At 52.5% G+C, this 19,178-nt stretch overlaps 4 protein-coding genes across 4 annotated transcripts; 3 read left to right on the top strand and 1 right to left on the bottom strand.

The window, feature by feature from the left end:
• Positions 1–1,136: 1,136 nt before the first annotated feature.
• Positions 1,137–3,124, top strand: J4E82_001434 (uncharacterized protein; the record flags this gene model as incomplete). Its single annotated transcript, XM_051727747.1, has 7 exons — positions 1,137–1,226; positions 1,382–1,486; positions 1,572–1,635; positions 1,687–1,707; positions 1,849–2,186; positions 2,299–2,343; positions 2,396–3,124. 7 exons carry the CDS (start codon positions 1,137–1,139, stop codon positions 3,122–3,124), a joined length of 1,392 nt encoding a protein of 463 aa, XP_051592592.1.
• Positions 3,125–5,437: 2,313 nt separating this feature from the next.
• J4E82_001433 (uncharacterized protein) lies at positions 5,438–7,249 on the top strand (the record flags this gene model as incomplete). Its single annotated transcript, XM_051727746.1, has 4 exons — positions 5,438–5,445; positions 5,482–5,669; positions 5,882–6,474; positions 6,533–7,249. The coding sequence occupies 4 exons, from the start codon at positions 5,438–5,440 to the stop codon at positions 7,247–7,249; spliced, it is 1,506 nt and encodes a 501-aa protein (XP_051592591.1).
• A 6,511-nt stretch (positions 7,250–13,760) lies between these two features.
• On the bottom strand, positions 13,761–14,858 carry J4E82_001432 (uncharacterized protein; the record flags this gene model as incomplete). Its single annotated transcript, XM_051727745.1, has 1 exon — positions 13,761–14,858. The coding sequence occupies one exon, from the start codon at positions 14,856–14,858 to the stop codon at positions 13,761–13,763; it is 1,098 nt and encodes a 365-aa protein (XP_051592590.1).
• A 794-nt stretch (positions 14,859–15,652) lies between these two features.
• Positions 15,653–18,620, top strand: J4E82_001431 (uncharacterized protein; the record flags this gene model as incomplete). Its single annotated transcript, XM_051727744.1, has 4 exons — positions 15,653–15,873; positions 15,946–16,057; positions 16,114–18,027; positions 18,096–18,620. The coding sequence occupies 4 exons, from the start codon at positions 15,653–15,655 to the stop codon at positions 18,618–18,620; spliced, it is 2,772 nt and encodes a 923-aa protein (XP_051592589.1).
• Between the last annotated feature and the right edge of the window lie 558 nt (positions 18,621–19,178).

Raw genomic sequence — 19,178 nt, 5'->3', positions numbered from 1 at the left:
GAGTACATAATATCGAGCCAGTGACAACAAGCAACGATTCTTCACTTAGATAATGTATTTATATACTTCGTTCATGGATCATGCCCTGCTAGGCAATAGTAATTCTTTACACAAGGACGTTCGGATATTGTGGGCTGTGTCTCAATGTGAAGAACTACTTACAAATATTTGGAAACTCTGTATGTCATGATCATATTACCTTTTTGCTCGAAGACACAGTCTCATAACCTCACGTTTCCTTTTTTTACAGTCACTCATTGTCACAACCTATGCTTAAATGCTAGGTTCATTCGCAGCATGCTCGATCTACCTCCTAGTTCCTCCACTTGTCCGCACTTCTCCTTCGCCAGGATATACCTATCCCTGTATTTACGTTAGGCCATGCCTAAGGAATGCTTTTGTTTCACGCAAATTGCAGAAGATTTCAGCATGGAGTTAGCATGTGTCTTGTGGTAAACACAGTAGTGAGAGACAATGACAAGCAGTTAGTCGACAGGTGTTCAATGCATGTAGGCGACGTTGATACGTACGTCCAAAGCACTCCTGCTACCCCATTTAGTCTTACCTGCCTAAGCTTCCCAACTGCGTCTACCAATCGGTACCTTCCCTGAGGGCGACTATGCTTACATGCATCACACGACCACATATCCGACATACGAAGTCAACGCATCAACACTCAAGGCAGACGACTTAGCTACCTCTTTGCAGTAAAGCTATGTAGACTGAAGCAAAGTACGTTGCATTGGCATTTTTGTTGAGGTAGCAATACAGGGTTTCAAATAAGCATCACTCTGTAATAGATGAGTTATGGCTGGGGCTAGCGAGACGTGGCTGCGTGCACAGATATGTATTTGATTGTGAGAATAGGCGGATAAAGCGGCGAGCAAACTCCAAGATGCTATCAGGGAGGCAAAGACGTTAGATTAGGATTTTGGATAGTGGAGAAGGTATGTAAGATATCGCGGGGGGAGCTATTGATGTGCGATCGGGTTGTGTTTGGTCTGAGATCCACACGTTCGTTCGCCCGCCCCTCCTCTCCAACCTCCCCTCCCACTAGCGCACATCGTTCGCAAGCCACACATCCAACGAGTTTGCTCGGCGCTCACACCATTCTCAGACCACTGACCCGTAACTCGATGGCGCTTGAGATTGCCGAGCGAGACGAGGCGGGGAACTTGGTGTTGGAGTATCTTGCTGAGGCGCATGGAACGAGGGTTGACGTGATTGTATGTCGCATGCACATTTCTCTATCAGGCTTGGTTCTGCGATCTGAACTTCCTCCTCAGAACTTAGATTGGGAATATCGATCGAAGTCATGGTTCAACCCATGAAAGTAAGGCCAGCAAACAATTTCGCTAACGCAACACGCCCCTCATCTTAGTATCCCAAAGAAGCGAAGAGCTATGCGCAACGCCTTCTTGGTGTTTTCTTACCAGCAGGGTATCCGCAGAGTGTGACGGAGGATTATATTCATTACCAGATCTATGTAAGTCTATTGCGACCTTTGCCATCCTGACAATGGCTGGCGTTGTGATGATGGGGTGAGAAGCTGATAAGAGAATACGGCACAGGACTCGCTTCAGGCATTTTCTTCCTCGATTGCAGGGCTGTTGGCATCGAGAGCTGTGTTGGAAGGTATGTTTCCATGCACATTATAGTGTGTGTTCCTTATCTGTTTCTTCTCAGTCATTGTGCGAGTTTGCTGTTGTGCGTGGTCAACAAGTCTCCACGTATTGAGGTCAAGATATGGAAATTATGCATTGCAGGCGTCAGATACAGCGGAACCCCTATGACGATTAAACAGCAACAACACAACCATGCATTCGCCTGTCTAACACCTACAAACAGGCGTCGGCGTAGGTGACTCGACTGCCTCCCCGACCTCCGCACTCCTCCTCTCTGTGCTCCAGGAGTCAACCGGCCGCATCGCTACAATTCTCTTTGCGCACCGTCTCGGCACGGCTCTTGAGCCAGAGTGTAAGATGTTTCGCCTGGCCGCCGACGTTTTCAACGATACAGCAATGGTGCTCGATTGCTTGTCGCCCGCTTTTCACAAACCAATCCGTGTGGCGGTGTTGAGCTTTTCGAGTTGCTTGAGGGCACTGTGTGGAGTCTGTGCGGGCAGTGCAAAGGCAAGCTTGAGCGCACACTTTGCGAGCAAGGGCAATCTGGGGGAGGTCAATGCTGTGAGTGACGTATTGTTATCTTCGGACCCGAAGGTAGAGAGTTGAGACATATTTTGATCGACGTTATCTGAAAGTGGGGTGCAGATGAACGGTGATACTGACTCGTTCCTAGAAAGACTCAAGCCAAGAGACGGTCATATCTCTACTGGGTATGCTCGTGGGTATCCCCAAAACCTCCACCACTCGTGCATTGACTGACGGCCATGTAGGCAGGCAGCCTTGTGGTATCGCATATAACCTCGCCTTTCGCGACGTGGACCACACTCCTCTTCCTCCTGGCTGTACACCTAGCCACCAACTATGCCGCGGTGAAAGCCGTCCGTATGCGGTCTCTTAACAGACAACGAGCCAATATCCTCTTCAGCAGCATACTTCAACACGGTGTCGTCCTGAGCCCAAACGAGGTTTCCAAACGCGAAAGGATCTTCCACAGAGGTGACGTACTGCGCTGGTCGGACGACGAAATGCTCGGGCATTGTAAGATTGGCGTATCTCTCCAGGAAATGCTAGGCCGAATGGGCGAGCAAAATACGCAGACTGGCTCACTTGCGCTTCACGCTATTCAAATCTCCGAACTGCTTACCGTCTTCACCAGCGAGGCATACATAGCATGTCCCGCCGCATCCGCAGTCGACATCTCAATCGTACTGAAGGCAGGGTGTGGACCGAATGATCAGCTCAAAGCATGGGCGCACGCACTGTTGCTTGCGAAGAGAGCCCGAGATGGCAAAGGTCACTCGGGTAACAAGCCCAATACAGCATCAGCCCCGCCCAAGGATCGCCTGATTGCTGAGCTGAGGCAGACGTTGGAGGACGTCCGGGTGATGTTTGACAAGTACGGGAACGAGATGATGGGGAAGGGATGGGATCTAGATGTAGCTGCGATGGAGACAAGGGCCGGGACACGGTTGCAGATTGGGGTCCAACAGGTCGGATGACGAGATGGTTTGGACATGAACTGCCTTGCACAAGAGCCGTGAAACGAACGACGTGAAGGAGACCAAGGGAGCACCCAGAAGACCATCTTGTTGGGGACGACAGGTAACCCGATTGAAGCGCTCGCGTGTCGCAGGCTGTCTTGGGATCCAGGTCAAACGGTGCTCGGTAACGACGTCAGCAGGTTGACTCACCCACAGCCGCATGGGATCGGCACCAGCATGTACGGCTGGCCCTATGTTTGAAGCAGTTTGATGACCACCAGCATGTCTCTTAGCATTTTATTCTTTTTTTCCCCTCTCACACACTTTGCCAGCGCAGAGACATCAGTGCATGGCTCAAACAGTGGTTACGATCCACATCGGTCCGGTTTCATGTATACCTGGCGTCTCTTCGGCGGCCGGTGGCCGGTTCCGAAGTAATCAATGCTGGCGTCCAAGCTCAACACCACAATGTGGAGTGTGGACAGGCAATGCTGTGCGAAGAATGGAAACTAAGGCTAAATGCCATGAATCTCGTGACAGCTAGCAGCCATGTAACAGTGCTAGCATCAGGTTGGTATGTGAAGATTTGTTCAGACTCCTGGTAGGGAAGCTGGTCCCGAGGGCGTGGTCGTTGGGGCTCTAACAAGCAAAAACCCGCACATTACGGACGCCACCATGCAAGGAGAAGACATGTCGTTCCGACATAGCTGAGGCTCGAACAAGAGAGACTCGGCCAAGTTAGCATGTGGTTTCATGGATGGCGGCCCTCCGACCGGCGTGGGATGCGGCTAAAAAATGAAACCCCACGAAGCGGTGAAGCGGGTGAATCAATCGAATACGCGAGCAGAGGGGGGCCCACTGGCTGCGTCATGTTGTGTTCCTGAGGCTCCGAGCTTTTTTTTGTTGGCGGCTCAAAATTTTCGGTGCGGATTGATTTTGGTTGACCGTAGGGGCGTGCTGAGTCGATAGCCGGCTAGTGACGGTGTTGCAACGACAGCGCAGTCCTTCTAGAAGCGCCACAGAGGCAGCTTTGCGAAGCACAACAGGGTCGGCGCTTGGAGAAAGCCCGAGGAAGAAGCTCAACAGTATGTAACGCTACATTGAATGGGTGAGCCATGTCCGAGAGAAGGCTTCAAGGTGGAGTGTTGCAAGCGTTACGCTGGGCCATGCAGGAGGTTGATGGAGCGATGCTGGATCGACAGACAAGGCAATTGTGGCTGCACTAAGATGGTTTAGGCAAAATTCTAGAAGAGAGAAATCGTTCTGGAAGATTTCTTCGGTTGCACGGTAATGAATTGGCGAAGCAACAGGGATGAAGACGGGTGGCCTGATCATGTGGTAGCGCTGGTGGAACGTCAGCATTCCAGGCTTGGCAACGAGGACGAGGACGACGACAACGACGACGACGACAACAAGTACGAGGATAACAAAGGCAGTTTAGACGTGCATGGAGAGCAGCGATGGTGATTGCGTAGATCCTATGTAAAGCACAAAAGAAAGATGGCGTGTAGACGTCTGTTGGCACGGTGTTTGCTAGAGATTAGTGCTAGAGACGTGCTAGAAGGCTAGAAGAGGCGCCGGCGCATCCCAAGTGGATCATGGTTGGCTGAGGGGAGCATTGGAGGACGAGTTTGACCCCAGGCGTAGGGCCAGGGCCAAGTGTGTGGCCGTGCGGGCTCGGCTGGTGTAAGACAGTGCAGGCGTGATTGGCGAGGAAGGCATGATCAAGTGCCGTTGCGCGCGCACATCACGCGGCAGAAGGTGACATTGTCGACAAGTTGCTGCCGAGGGCTGCGCAAGGCATTGTGACAAAGCAAGCAATAGACGACATTGCCTGCATCACAAAGGAAGGTCTCCTCAGAGAGTCATAGGGTGGATTAGTGGGCGGGTGCCGGAAGCCCGCTGGAAGCCTTGCCTGTGGACATTCCATGAGCAGCAAGAGCACAAGAACAAGAAGAAGAACCAGAACAAGAACAACAAGAGTCGCGATTGCGTCTCCAAAGGGAAACTGGAGAAGGGTGTGGGCTTCTTTATCAGAGAAAAAGGGCCGAGCGGCGCACAAGGCTGGGGGGAGGCTATGGTAATCTATGCAGGCAGACTAGTGCCGGGCGTCGGAACCAGATGGGAATGGCTCGAGGTGGGTGAGGTGATAGCAGCAGTGGTTTTGGTGGTGCGCTCGTTCGCTCGGACAGCGACGACAGACGGCGGCTGGCGGTGATGATTTGTGCAGTCGCGGTTTGTCACGACAGGCAGGCAGCGCTCTAGGGGCTTTGTGGTGGCGAAAGAGGGCAGCGCAGTGTGCGCCAGGGGGCGGTTTCGGCAAGGATGACGATGCGGGCGTGCGTCTTCCAGAAGACGCCGGCAGCCAATCAGAGACCGGCAGCGACTGGCCGCTTTAACGGCGTTTGGGTGCCCTCAGCCATGGGCCCTCGATCCTTCTTGATGGCCAAACCGCTGGTGGGCCCTGGCGTGTGCGTCCTGACTGAGCTTTCCGCCCAAGCATTGACCCAAGACTCCCTGACTCTCCACTGCCGCTTGCTCAAAACCACGCTGAGCCGCACCTGTCCATACCCACGTCCTGACGCATATCGGCCTTTCTGTCTCACCACGCACTCGTCACAGCCCACAGCTGCCACCCAGTCTCCGCCCGCCGACCCACCCAACGCCTCTATATACCCGCCCATCGCCCTCGCCCTCGCCAGCACTGCCGCTGAAGACGCTCGATGCTGCCCTCGGATTTATAGCCTTGTCCTCCACCACTCCCACACCCACTAGGTTCGCCCGAACCGAGTGCCGCCAACGCCAAGCTGGCGCAACAACTCCAACTCTGTTCCTGTGACGCCCTCGACGAGCAGAGCAGGAAAAACGCCCGCCGTGTCTACAAGCACTTCTGGAAGAGCGTCATGGTCGCACGCAAGCCCGGCACCCACGCCCTGTCCATCACAACACACTCGACCCAGCACTCGTCGTCGTCGACATCATCCTCGCCCACGCCCTCGCTGGCCTCGCTGCATGCCCGCGACGCCAACATGGCCATGTCCGACTGCACCCCCGCCCCATTGACCGTCTCAATACCCAAGAACATCCAGAGCCCCCAATGCCGCAAACCAAACCTCCAGGAGATACTCAGCAACACCGCCCCGCCCCCCTACACCCTCACCTCCTTCATGGCCTTCCTGTCACAGAACCACTGCCTTGAGAACCTCGAATTCACAATGGACGCCTCCCGCTACCGCAAGCACTACTCCAAGATGGTCAACCGCCATCCCGGTACTCCCATCTCGCCCTTGTCTGAAGAGTGTGGCTACGTGCTCATGCTCTGGCGTCGACTCATTGACGCTTACATCCGCGAGTCCGGTCCACGAGAAGTGAGTCCACAAGAAACCAACTCTGCCCCAATAAGACATGCCGCTAACACAGCCCCAGGTCAACCTCCCAGCTGAAGTCCGCGACCAACTTCTCAGCCTCTCCGACACCTACGTCCCACCCCACCCATCATCGTTAGACAGTGCCGTGGCCAAGATCAACGAGCTCATGGAGGAGAGTGTATTGGTCTCGTTCCTCAACTCAGTCAGCCCACAGAGCGCTCACCCCGCCAGCCACGAGAGCTACGCTGGCAGTAACATCTCTCGCTCATCGACCCGCAGCTACGAGGAGCGGAGTCTCCTTTCCCGATCGTCACAGCCGCCCATGCCTGCGAAACAACGGGCATCGGCACCCTCATCCCTCACTTCCGGCTTCATGGCATCTCGTCCCTTCTCGCATTCACGCTTCCACTCCCAGCCCACCTCTTCCGGTCAAGCACCCACCCGCATCACCTCGGGCTACACCAGCGGCAGCGATGCATTGACTGACGACTCTGGCAGCGCCAGTAGTCCGTCGGGAATGAGCGACCCACTGACACCTCCTGGCACCCCGCCCATGAGCGATTACCCCATGGCCGACTTCCAGCAAGCCTACTACGACACAGGCTCAAACAGTGGCACCCCGAGTCCTCGCAACAGCCGGGGCGAGCACAACGGTCTTGCCAACGCCACCAGGGATAGCTGGAAGCGAGTAAGCAGCAAGTTGTGGCCCAAGAAGAAGAGCGGCAGCCAGCTCCGAGATGACGAACCAGGTGTTGTTGAGGGTGGTCTCTTCTAAGCCGCCATCCATTCAACCTCGTCATCCTCTTCACTCATACCAACATTTTCACATTTAAAAGCAGAGACGATCATGACGATGCAATCAGAGCGATTTGCATCACCTAAACCTTGCATATTGGGCTGCATAACCACCGGCGTAACTGAATTTCCACACCCGACTTCTACGGGCATGCGAAGGCGCAACTGGCTCACACGACCCGGCGAGGTTGTTTTCGGCATTTTCACTTCCCTTCTCAACTTCAGACTACTAGACATTTTTGCGAAACGGCGTTGGGAAACTTCCTGGCCACGCTTCCTATATCCACTTGGCGTGGCTAGGCCGAGGCGTTACCTTTGACGTTGCTTCATCATCAAGAGCATATCACGAATGACTTATTTGGGCGGACGGTTCTGACTTTCTTCTGTGTATCATTATGGCTACCTTTCACTTTTCCCCCAAAAAAACAGTGGGAAGGCTTTTTCTGTTCATAGGCATGGATGGGGGTGGATTGGAGTAGATACCAAAGCGTCCGAAACGCTAGAATCACGATTGTTACCATGTTGGTCACCAACACACAAAGTTTGTTCCCACTGGAACATGGACGTGACGTTTTGACTTCTACATCGAGCCATGACAAATCGACAGATGACCTCCTTTCCTACCAGCAAGTTGGAACTCGAAGCGCCTCCAATCCGATGCCTTGCATAGGAACTTTTTCGCCCGTCTGGGACTTGATGTAGATCCTCGCGTAACCTATGCGAAAGCGAACAAGAGAAAGGGATATCCCCAATCCACCATGTCCTCCGTGTTACTGGGACTTCCGTCGGTGGTCACATAGGACAGGAAGACTCCATTCTCATTTCCACTTGCATACAACTCGGCGGCATCCCTTGGATCCTTTCCCGCCCCTACTTGTACCCGTTGGGCTGGAGACGGTGTCCGAAATCCCGGGCGAATTAACTACTAGGTTAGGAAAGCCCTTGATGTGCTCTTACCTTCAGCTACGCCATTGATGTGCTTCCCGTGGCCACGGGTTGGGTAAGGGATGCGCTGGTCCCCGAGCGAGGTGCCCGGCGCGAGGGGAGCTGGGCGAAGAAGGATGTGCCATGTGAGAGGGAAAAACCGGTGTGTTGGGTGGTGAAATCTGGGGCTCGTGAGACAGGAAAGAGTGAACATGTTCCTTGCCAAGTTGTTGAGATGGATTCCCGCTGACGATAAATGTCATGGTTCATGTGACATCCTAGGCGTCCGTAATAGAACCTAGAATCTCGTCTGTTCTATTTTCACACATGTTGCGTTCTACTCCGGCTCCGAACTACCCCTAACCAAGGCGTAACTTGCTCATCATCACCCGCTCCATCCTATAGAATCCAAACTCTAATCACTACATCACATACATAGCACACCGATCAGGCTCTCTCTCCCCAGCTTACCAGCTCCAAAGACTTGCAACCGAGCCACCAGCACCCGTCCGCCGACCCCAAAATACAGTTTAACATTCCCAATACCATTCCATGGCCCATGTCCCGTGGCTGCGGAAACCATGTTCGTTTCCAGAACACATCTCCCAATTGTCACTGCTTGCCAAGTCTATTCCACCTTTCTCGTGTCAACTGCCAGCAACTGTGCCGCAAAGGAAGCGAAACCGAGTAATGTTGGTGGTGGCGTGGGTAGGAAGACCATGCACAACTCTTCCGTCCACGAGGTTGGACTTGTTTCGTTTCCATTCTTTGACATGCCTTGGGCAACTTTGCACGTGGAGTTGCCTTGCATTGCATTGCTGTTCCGTGGTACCGCGAACGCCATTACGACGTTGGTGAATATGAGCCAATGTGCCACGTAGAGATGCAGTGATACATGTATACGGCATGACTTTAGATTCTAGATGTTGTCTCAATGGTGCATCGGTGAGGTTTGTAATGTGCTATATTGTGGCCTGGACGTTGTGTTGTTGAGCGCTTACGGCGGTTACAGGCCAGGGTTCTACTTCTCCAGGTGGGTAAACTCTACTTGTTTCAGAGATGGTACCTTGAGGCCATGTTCAGGCGTGACATGTTTCACTCCAACTCTGGTGGAGAGAATGACTCGATACTTGCTGGGGTTCCATGTCCGATCACGATGTTGCTCGGAGAAGGTATTTGTGTTCTTGTGTTATGTTGGCGTGTGCTGAATTGCGACGCTTGGAGCACAAGACCGCACGGTGCAAATCCTTGGTTGGAACCATGGAGCTTTGCGTGTTGCTGATATTGCTACAAAAGCTGCTTTCTTCACGGTGGTTGATGCATGTGATCTGTATTTCAAGTCATGAAGGAAAGACGCAAGGTAGGCTACATGATTATCCAGTGCGATTTCCAATCAACCCATCTGTTGCAGCATCGCAGCCCATCGTAACTAAAAGTGACAACGCACTGCATGCATCTGCTCGATTTTATTCAAGATGTCAATCCACGATACGTGGCTATTCAATTCCCGCAACCATCTTCCTTTATTCCCACATTCTACCGTGAGTAACACCGACCTCCTTCCCTATCCACCCAAGCTTCTCGGCACTTGTACCCAGCGCACAGCCTCCCGCGCGGCCATTGCATTGCAGACGGACTTGCCACCAGCACGCCGTCCAAACCTACCAGTGACGAATATGTTCCAAGCCTGACTATGGGATACCAAGAGGAGCCGACTAACCACTCGACGGCAACACCCGTTTGCCGATGCTTGATCGACCCCCGCGGAGGTTGAAGAGAAAGCAAGGCTGTGATACGTCAATGTGCAGGTACTATTGCTACCTAGGTATCAACGGACCTGAACATTGTGAACACTCCACTTGGCCCAGTATAAGCTAACTGCTAGTACACAACCAGCCTTGCATTTGCATAGCTATTACCATCGAAGGGAAAAAAAAGTCGCGCAGGTACGATGACGAAGCTTGTGCAACGTAAACCACGTCCCTGACCAGGTTTGCGCAGCTTACCCCTCATCTCTCCTCATCATCGTGCACCTGCATGGAACACATGCAACCTAGATACCAAGAGAGGGGGGTTCACCGAAAAGCAAACACCACAGTGGCAAAACTTCTCGAAGCCTTCTAGAAAACCGTCGCGTTTCGCTGAAGATAAGCCACAAGATTCGCAAGTGACGTTAGGATCGTAATCGACAGCCTAGTGTTGACGATCATCTCAGGATACAACAGCAGCGTCGTGGGGCACCAAAATGTTACTGATCTTCGCTCGGTAGGCGGTGCGAAGCTACAGACTTGCGCAGGTGCTGTTCACGTAATATGCAATCAGAGGTGCTTGCAAGTCCCTTGCAGCGCCTCGCAAATAGGAAGATGAGGAGCTGGGTGGATGCAAGAAGTTTGTCTTAGCATTCCCGACCCCGCACGACGTTAGGGGCGCAGCTGAACCACGACCTACGCCATGTTGCGTCGAAAACACCGAATCGCACGTTTCAATGGTCAAATCTGCCACTGACCAATGGATGTAGGATCCGCCTAAGCATGCAACTCCTTCTTCCACCCGCCTACAGTGAGTTAGCATCAGAGTTCCGCCAATTCCTCTTTCCCATTAGTGTCTTCTGCCGGAGCAAAAGCAGCGCACACTGATCGTCGCCTTCCCGTTGAGGTGAAGATGGACAGCTGTGTCAGCGGACCACGACACTAGTGAGGGGACAAAGCAGGGCCAAAAGCAGCACGCCGCTGATCGCACGCGCCATAAGACACGATCGTGTGTGACGAGAGGCACTAAGGGGCAACTGCCGTTAGTAGTGGGCTTCCCAATGGCCGTAGTTTGCTGATCTTGGTGAGTGTGTGTGGTGGTTTATCGGAGGACAGGTCGGAGTTGAGAGGTTACGATTGATAGCGTCTTGCAGTTATCGATGATGGCGATATGAATTAATTAAGCATAGCCTAATAAGCGATACACTATGGTTGGTCTCTTACCGGCTTGCAGGCCCCTACTTTGTATGTACATCGGTGTAGCATTTGGGATGTGTTCCGAATACCTATTGTCTTTGCTGACAACTCCCGACCCCACTAAACTTCACGATCGGTAGAGACCTCCGTGTTTGCGCTAAACTTCTCATATCAAAGAAAACGACATGATGCAAATTCCAAGTCCCCACCCAGCTAATGGACACACGGGTTGTTAGTGCATTCATCATGCCGTATAATGTGTATATGCCATGTAAAGGGCTAGAGACATTGCGGCACGATACACCGCACCTGCATCAACCCCATGCCGCATCACGATCACCGTTGCGATCGCGATCGCAGTTGTGATACATGTGGATACCAGCACAGGCACAGTAAGAGAGTGATGAGCTCCCTCCCTTACCTCATAAAATTCTAGACCTTCCAAAGTGAGCAATCAATTCAATCAAACTCCGCCGCACAGTTTGACCATCGGGCCTGCTCCCACGTCTACAGTAGGAAGGTTGCCGTACACATGGAATATCGGCCGACACTCCGATCGATGATGAGACCCACGGAAATCAACACCATGTGCTATCGGTCCTACGTAAACTCACGATACCACGTACACTTTACTCAGACCACGTGCAAGCACGCAATATGAATCGTCTCCGTCTCCGCGTTGCAGCAGATACAGAACCCACTGACTGACCGATCCGGCCCGTTGACTGCCATGGTGCCGGCTGGGCGCATGCCTCATCTTTCCAATATAGTTCTTTAATCTATCCTGCTTACCCGCACTACCCAGAAAACACGAAATACGCTGCTCTACATGCCTTACCCAATCTAATTCTAGGTTACGCGAACCCGACGGACTGGGTATAGAGATTATCGAAGACTGATGGAACATGGTCTTATTGTTGCTGAGCCGTCATGTCGGTTGTTGGGGATATCATGTACGACATATTGCTGTAAAAGGAAGGTAGAAGTTGGGCATGTGTTAGTGTCATCGGGAATCTGTGTGTTGAAATCGCTACTTCTACCTGAGTGTGCGAATTCGTGTTGATAAGTAGTAAGTCATTCGTTCGATACAGATCGCGACTGGGACATGTGGAAAAATTCGATTCCTAGTATCACGCTCTCTCATCTGATTCCAATCCTATGGAGTAAGATACTCCCTCGATGACGTTGAATCAGAATCATGCAAATAAGAGTTGTTATTTATGGAACGGTTTTTATTGCAGGAATGGGAATAATCAACGGCATTTCCATACAGAATGGAGCTTTCACATCGCAAGCGAGCTTGTGGCATAGGGGGTCCCATGGCTAATTTTCTTGCGATAGCATAACCATGGATGATGGCTTGAAGGTACGTTTCTTGGATGGATCTTTGTACACCTGCATGTTCGATATGTCTTCAACTGACTGGTCAGCATATGCAATCAAGCCTATTGCTCAAGGTTGTTTCTTTTTCAAACTTAACTGCGCTTTCTTCATCGATGTCAACGCTGATTTCATACGAGCTTGTACTGGTCGCTTCACCAGTGGCGAGAACAGCGTTAACAGTCACGTTCTTGGTCATGTCCTTGCTGGTATTGGTAGTCTTACCGAATGCAACGCGCGGTGAAGGAAATTACAAAGGACTCAGGAAACAAACAAGTCAAAACTTGAGAGGGGAAGAGAATCTTCTGGCAACGGTGGTGAGATTTAAATCTATGTTAGCGTAGTGGAGAAAGTGTATGTAGATATCGTTGCTTCTAGTTGAGATATCAGTCGATAAGCAGATATCGTTGGCGTTATAGATGTAGCGGTGGACTACGTCAAGGAGATTTATTGCTTATTGACATTGGGTTCGACATGTGCATCAGCCTATACGCCAACAGTCTACGTGTTTTATGATACTGCTTCCACTAGCCGACGGGCTCCACAGTGAGAAAACTGAAACTCCATCGCTTGTTACCATTACCAATTTCCGTTGCGCACCCCTTGGAGTATACGAAAGAGAAACACAATGAATCAAAGAGTCCAACTCCATATTCCAATGACATAAGAGAGGGAAGGAAGTCGGAGGACGCGCTCGAAAACAAAGCGGTGACGTAGGAAGCCTAACCACACGTACGAAAGCTGGTATGTAACCAGTACGCGAGCGCACTTAATTCGAAGAACACAGTGCGCCGTAGACTGAGATTACAACAACACATCCCACGAGCGCGACGCATCAATATTGAGTTCGGGATCCCCCAGGGCTGAGTCGAAAAGAGCCATGTCCGAACACGACAGTATTTCGTGTGATTTACCGATCGTCGGTGTCAGGGCGTCTCGGTGTAACGGTGCAGTGCGCTCGTTTCGTGTGTAAGTGAGGCGTGGGCAGTGGAGTGAAGGACCAACGTGACATGTGTGATTGGGTCATCGAGATTTGAGATGATAAAAGTTTCGAGCCATACGAAGGAGTATGCTCGCTACGAAGTTCAAGCCCCGCACTACTACAGTAGTGATCGCAAAAGCAGCAAGTACGTCGCGGTTGGACTTGTGTGTTACCGATACGCAAGGGGGAGATCCTACGGGGATCCTACCCAGACTATCGGACGTATTGGTGGAGGGATACGGAGGTCCGGACCGTCAACACTATAGGAAGGTATTGCCAGCTATGGGACTAGTCCATTTGCCCTTTTTGGCTGCTCGCATCTCAGCGTACAAGGCTGGATTAATGCCTTTCTTATGACACTTTTTGAGCTCAGCTTCAGTCAAAGTACTCGTGTCGAAGTCGCTTGCACTCCATTTACTGCTTCCGCTTGATTTTGACCCAGATCGACTTCGCTCGACGTTGTCAAGTATAGACTGTAGAGAGCGTTCTTCTGGCATGGATCGTTGCTCCTCCGATAGAGAAGTCGTTGATCTTGAAAAGTTGGATATGTGAGCGGAGGTACGATCAACAGAGGTCGACTTTGCTATAACCAGGCGAGTAGGGCTCGGAGGAGGATCTGGCGTCTTATCTGTCAATCTTCGAGGCATCATTTTTCGAAACAGCGACTGCGGTGTATGATGATCAAGGCTCCCGTACTCCAAGGGCGTTTCTACGGGCGTAGACGTTCGCCTCGAGCTTCCACTTGAAGAGTGCATCGACGACGGCTTAGACATGATACTTGGTGGAGGGTTGGTAGGCGGATCATCTTCCAGGGTAAACCAATCTGGCGAAGGGGCCTCGGCTTCAGGCGGATCGTGGCCATAGATGCTCTGATCATCGTCTCCCGTTGTGGTCACTGAGTTGATAGTCTCCAACGAAGTCTGTCGTCGCAGATGCGGAGGAAATCGCTTGATGTTGCTGATCTCTCTCTTGTTGTTTCTGTATGATATGAGGCCGCGTGGGTGTCGCCGTGAAGACGGCGGCTCAAGTGGGGGATCCGGATCAGGTGACGGTACATCTTGCACCTCCTGACTTCGAAACGGACGAGAAAACTGGCGAGCGGGATTCTTTGGCGGAGGCCCATCGACTGGATGCGACCGAAGCGGATTGACACCTGATGAAGTGGCAGGACGACTTGTGGCTTCACCGTCAAGCGAAGCAGATCGACTGCGCGCTATTGGAGGTGGGGCTGCTTCATCTAGATCCTCGTCGGACTCGTCAAAAACATAGGTTCGGTGGTCCCTGTACTGCTTCTGTGCTTCCAGAGCGGCCCTAGGTGAGCGACGGATGGCAGGCGGAAGGGCGTCGTCAACGTCCATGGCAGTTTGTGTGAGGTTGTATCATGACATCTGGAAAAAGGAAAATAGGATGTGAAAATACCCCGATACCAGCTTGCACGTCGGGCCCGCCCAACCACCCAATGCACATCAATCATGACGCAGAACGGGCTGCCAGAATCCTATGGCGTGGGTTAGCGTGGATCGGAGAATGCCTGTACCTTGCATAGCGTTCACGATGAGATCCGTCAACATGTCAGATGAGATTTGGTGTTGAGCTTTAGCGCAGATGCAACAGACGCGACGCTGATTGTAAGTCGTTGATTTCAGTAAGCCGTCTTGTGGAAATGGGCAAACAGCATCATCGTCTCCATCGAGGCCGAATGAGATGCGGAGACGGACGGCAGGATACCTGTCGATTACGCGGGTGGCTAAGGTTTTCGGCCGTTTTGGCCGTTGGAGACTGGCCAACTGGGCCAACGGTCGAGCCCATCACGTGCCTTGGCTGAGTTGATACTTTGTCGGCCATGGTTTTCGGCGTCACTCGAAGCAGGCGGGCAGTCGAAACGCGTTTCAAGCGCGCAAGACGTATCAGCAGCTAGTTGGGACAAGGATGGTGAGTTGGAGTGGCTCCGAGCTGATGTTTCGACTGGAGGCGGGACCTGACAGGCCAGCAGCGCTAGGGCCAGGGACGGACTAGTGGATTCACCAACAACCGCAGGTCCACGGGCGCTCCTTACTTAGTTGAGTTGCACTGTCGCTGTCCACGCGAACAGCATGTATGCCACAACCACGGCCATAATCGATTCGCCGCGCACAGTACGTGTCCGCTCATCATGAGCAACGACGTGCCCACGCCCATCTCGGACGAGGAGGTGGTGGCACTCACCAAGGCGGCCTTTGAGCACTCCCGCCAGGACATCAACCATCGTGCGGCCGCCGAGACGCCCCGGGAATTGCAGCAACAGCAGCCAGGTATTACGATTGACCTGGGCCACAAGAACATTGCCCGCCTGCCGGACGAGGTCATCGATGTCATCCGGGCCGAGATTGAAAGGTACACACGCACCCGCCGCCCGCGCTTGCCTCCGCTGCCTTCGACTGTGGGAGAGACATGCTGACATGACAGACTCGCTCTTTCCCACAATCTCCTCTCGACTCTCCCGTCCCGCCTTATCGAATGCAGACGTCTCCGCTACCTCAACGTGCGCTACAATGCCATGCGCGAGATCCCCAATGCCGTACGTTGGCCCGCTGCAACACACTGCACAGCAAGCCTCCACTGACACTACCCTAGATCCTCGACATGACCTCGCTGGAGATCCTCGACGTGAGCAGGAACAAGATCAGGTCCATACCGTCCAAAATCTCAAACTTGACCTCTTTGAAGGTGCTGGCAATCGCAAAGAACAAGATTGAGGAATTGCCCGTCTGCCTGGGCGAGATCAACAGCTTGCAGGTCCTTAAGCTAGACGGCAATCCGCTGGTCTTCCCCCCGCCAGACGTGTGCACCATCAAGGACAACGCCCCCTCACCCGCCAACGAGAACGAGCGAGATGCCGTCATAGCCACCCAGGTCAAGCGCTTCATGCGCCAACACATTTCAAAAGAGCGCCAGCGGAGCGAACTGGAAAGGCTGCGCGTCGAATCTTCTGGTGACGAGAGCTGGACCGAAAGCAACCCGGAGACACCCCGCCCGTCCAAGCGAGCCAACGGGGGACGATTCCCCGTGAGACCCAGTGTAGGCAACATCGATGGCTTCTCTGACACCAAGGCCGACTCACCTGGCTTGCCTGTCCCACCTATCCCAGTTCGTTCCCACTACCGTGTCGGATCTACAACGAGCAATGGAAACGGCGCCGGCATCGTCGTTTCAAAGCGGCCCCCAGTGTCTCCCCTCGCCCTGACAAACGGAAGCAATGAGCGTAACCGAAGCCAAAGTGAAGGCTCAGGACCTTCGTCACACCGCCAGAAGCGAATGGGCATATACACTAACAAAACATCGGAGCTGGGTTCTGTTGACGAATTACGGCGGACAAGTCACTTCCGCGGCTTCAGTCAGGGCATTGTTGTTCCTGCTCATTCTGCTGCCAACGGTCTATCAGGCCCAGCAACCGCTGGTGCTTATGGAGATACTGGTACCGTCAGATCTCTCGCAAACCGCCCACTATCTGATGTGCGCGAACACCGGCGGAACTCGCGTGCGCCAGACATTGTCGTCGAGGCTGCAAAAAACTTCCTCTATGCCATATCCCAGCTGCACGACTGCGTCTCACACATGGTACGCTCAATCAAATTGACAGCTAAGACGAAAGAAAGTCTGCGCCGTAAAGAAGACTTTTATCGCAGATACTCGACCACCTACCTCAATATCCGTGCGCTGAACGAGGTGTTGCACAAGTTCGACAGGTTGGTCGAAGAGGACGAGGAAGACGCACAGAAGCTCTCTAGAAGCGTATACATGTATGCTCTAAGATGTCTCGAGTCTTTCATGTCCATCAGTCTCTCAATCGCCGAGAATCGCGTTGAGATAACCCAGAATGCGAATGCACACATTATGCGGACTTTCCTGTTCCTGCAGCAAGCCAGTCTGATCGAGATGAGGAACGCCTGTTCGATTTTGGGTGCGCAGTTCAAGGATACTTCGGTAGCTTCGCGCCGGCCTAGCAATGTCGACCCAGTGGCTACAGTACGGGCACGCCCATCAAGAGTGAACCGTCGTTTCCAGACATCGCCGCCACAGCGAAACGGCGGCTATCAGATGCCACCACCAGTCATCTTGCACAGCAACGACAATAGTCGTTCCAACACCCTGACAAGCATTAGTGCCGCAACACCGCGCTCGGGGGAGTCATTCTCAACACTTGCTCCGTCCATGACACGGTCCAACACGCTGACCAGCAGTTTTGACGAAGCAGACGAAGATGCTCAATTTGACCGGGTCTACACGAAACTGAGAAATGCATCCGACAACTGCAGAAACTCCATGCCACAGATTACGCGTATGATGCGAGAGCAATTTGATGGTCTACGACGTGATCTTGACACCGAGGATCCACGAGTGAAGGCGCTGGCGAATCTTATCGACAAAAGCAATGATGTCCAACAAATGACGAATCCCCTCGCTGGCCGTCTATCACAGATGCAGCTTAAGGACAGCTACACCCGCAACCAGCCCGAATTCTGGCAACAATGCATGGGTTTCATCAAGGTACGTATACCCATGTTTGTTTCGAATCGCAGTTTTGAGAACAGTACGTTGACTCAAATTTGTTTCAGGCTTGGCAAGAACTCGCTGCAGCGTATACTCAGCAGGGTAGAGAACACAAGCTGCTCTCTGGCGAGATCAAACAGCTTATGCGGCCACTGCATAAGATGGTAAAGGAGGCCAGTTTGGCTATCAATGACAGTCCTTGGTCGCATCTTACCAGTAACAATCCCGGCCTAATGGGTCCGCCGAGCCTGTCGTCCATCACTTCACGCACCCAACCACCTAGGTTTATGAAACAGCCCAGCGGAACCATGTCTTCGAGCGGTGGACCTTCGTTCCCAGGCCCCATCAATACGTCCATACCTGCGATGGCTTCGGTCTTCTCTGCACAGCCGTACTCTACGGCAAGCTTCGGTTCGCAAGGCTCCGGTGGTTATGGCACTCCAGTCCCGGCGACGCCACTCAGCGCCGCTCTAGGAGCCGCAGCCCAAGCGACTATCCCAAATACCCCTCGCGTTTCTCAGGGTTCCAACACGCTCAACGTCTTCGAGCGAGCTGATCGCCTGCTCAGTCAGACAAGTCGTCGCGTTTGACATGTATAAGCTCTATATACCGGCTTCCGTCTATCATTGGCCTCAACTGCGTATGGCAATGGATTGATATGTACATTGTCTATACCTGCATAGGTTGTGTCGATGCGTAGCAGCGCACGTACGCATTCGTTTGCTTTTCTGATTTCTTTTATGCTTGTTTTTTGCCAGAGAATGTTTCTATTTGCATACCATTAGCGACGGCGTTTGTCCGGATTTCACTCTTTTCATACTATGATGGCATATCGGATTGCATATCGGACATGGTGTTTGGAATGGTTAACAAGGTTCATTACTGCATAGTAGGCGTTTCTTGTCTTTGGTCTTATGGGGTGGGATGGAGTGGCTGGATGAACGGCTGGACGGTGGGTTGAACCTCTGGTAGGATGATATGGTGCACATATGACACGTCTTAATGTCTACAATGCACGGTCGGTCGGTCGCAGGAGATACGTTCCGTTTTGCCCGCATCAATCATTACGAAGTACATGGCGCATGCAACCATGATTCTAGGAAGAAGAAGCAAATCTCAATGTGCATAACTTGCCCACATGTGTAAAT

Source organism: Alternaria postmessia (genome assembly GCF_024291825.1).
Source record: "Alternaria postmessia strain BMP 2775 chromosome Unknown scaffold_5, whole genome shotgun sequence".
In the NCBI taxonomy this organism is placed as follows: Eukaryota; Fungi; Ascomycota; class Dothideomycetes; order Pleosporales; family Pleosporaceae; genus Alternaria; species Alternaria postmessia.
The sequence above is the reverse complement of the archived record's forward strand: the minus strand, read 5'-3'. Positions and strand labels throughout refer to the sequence as shown.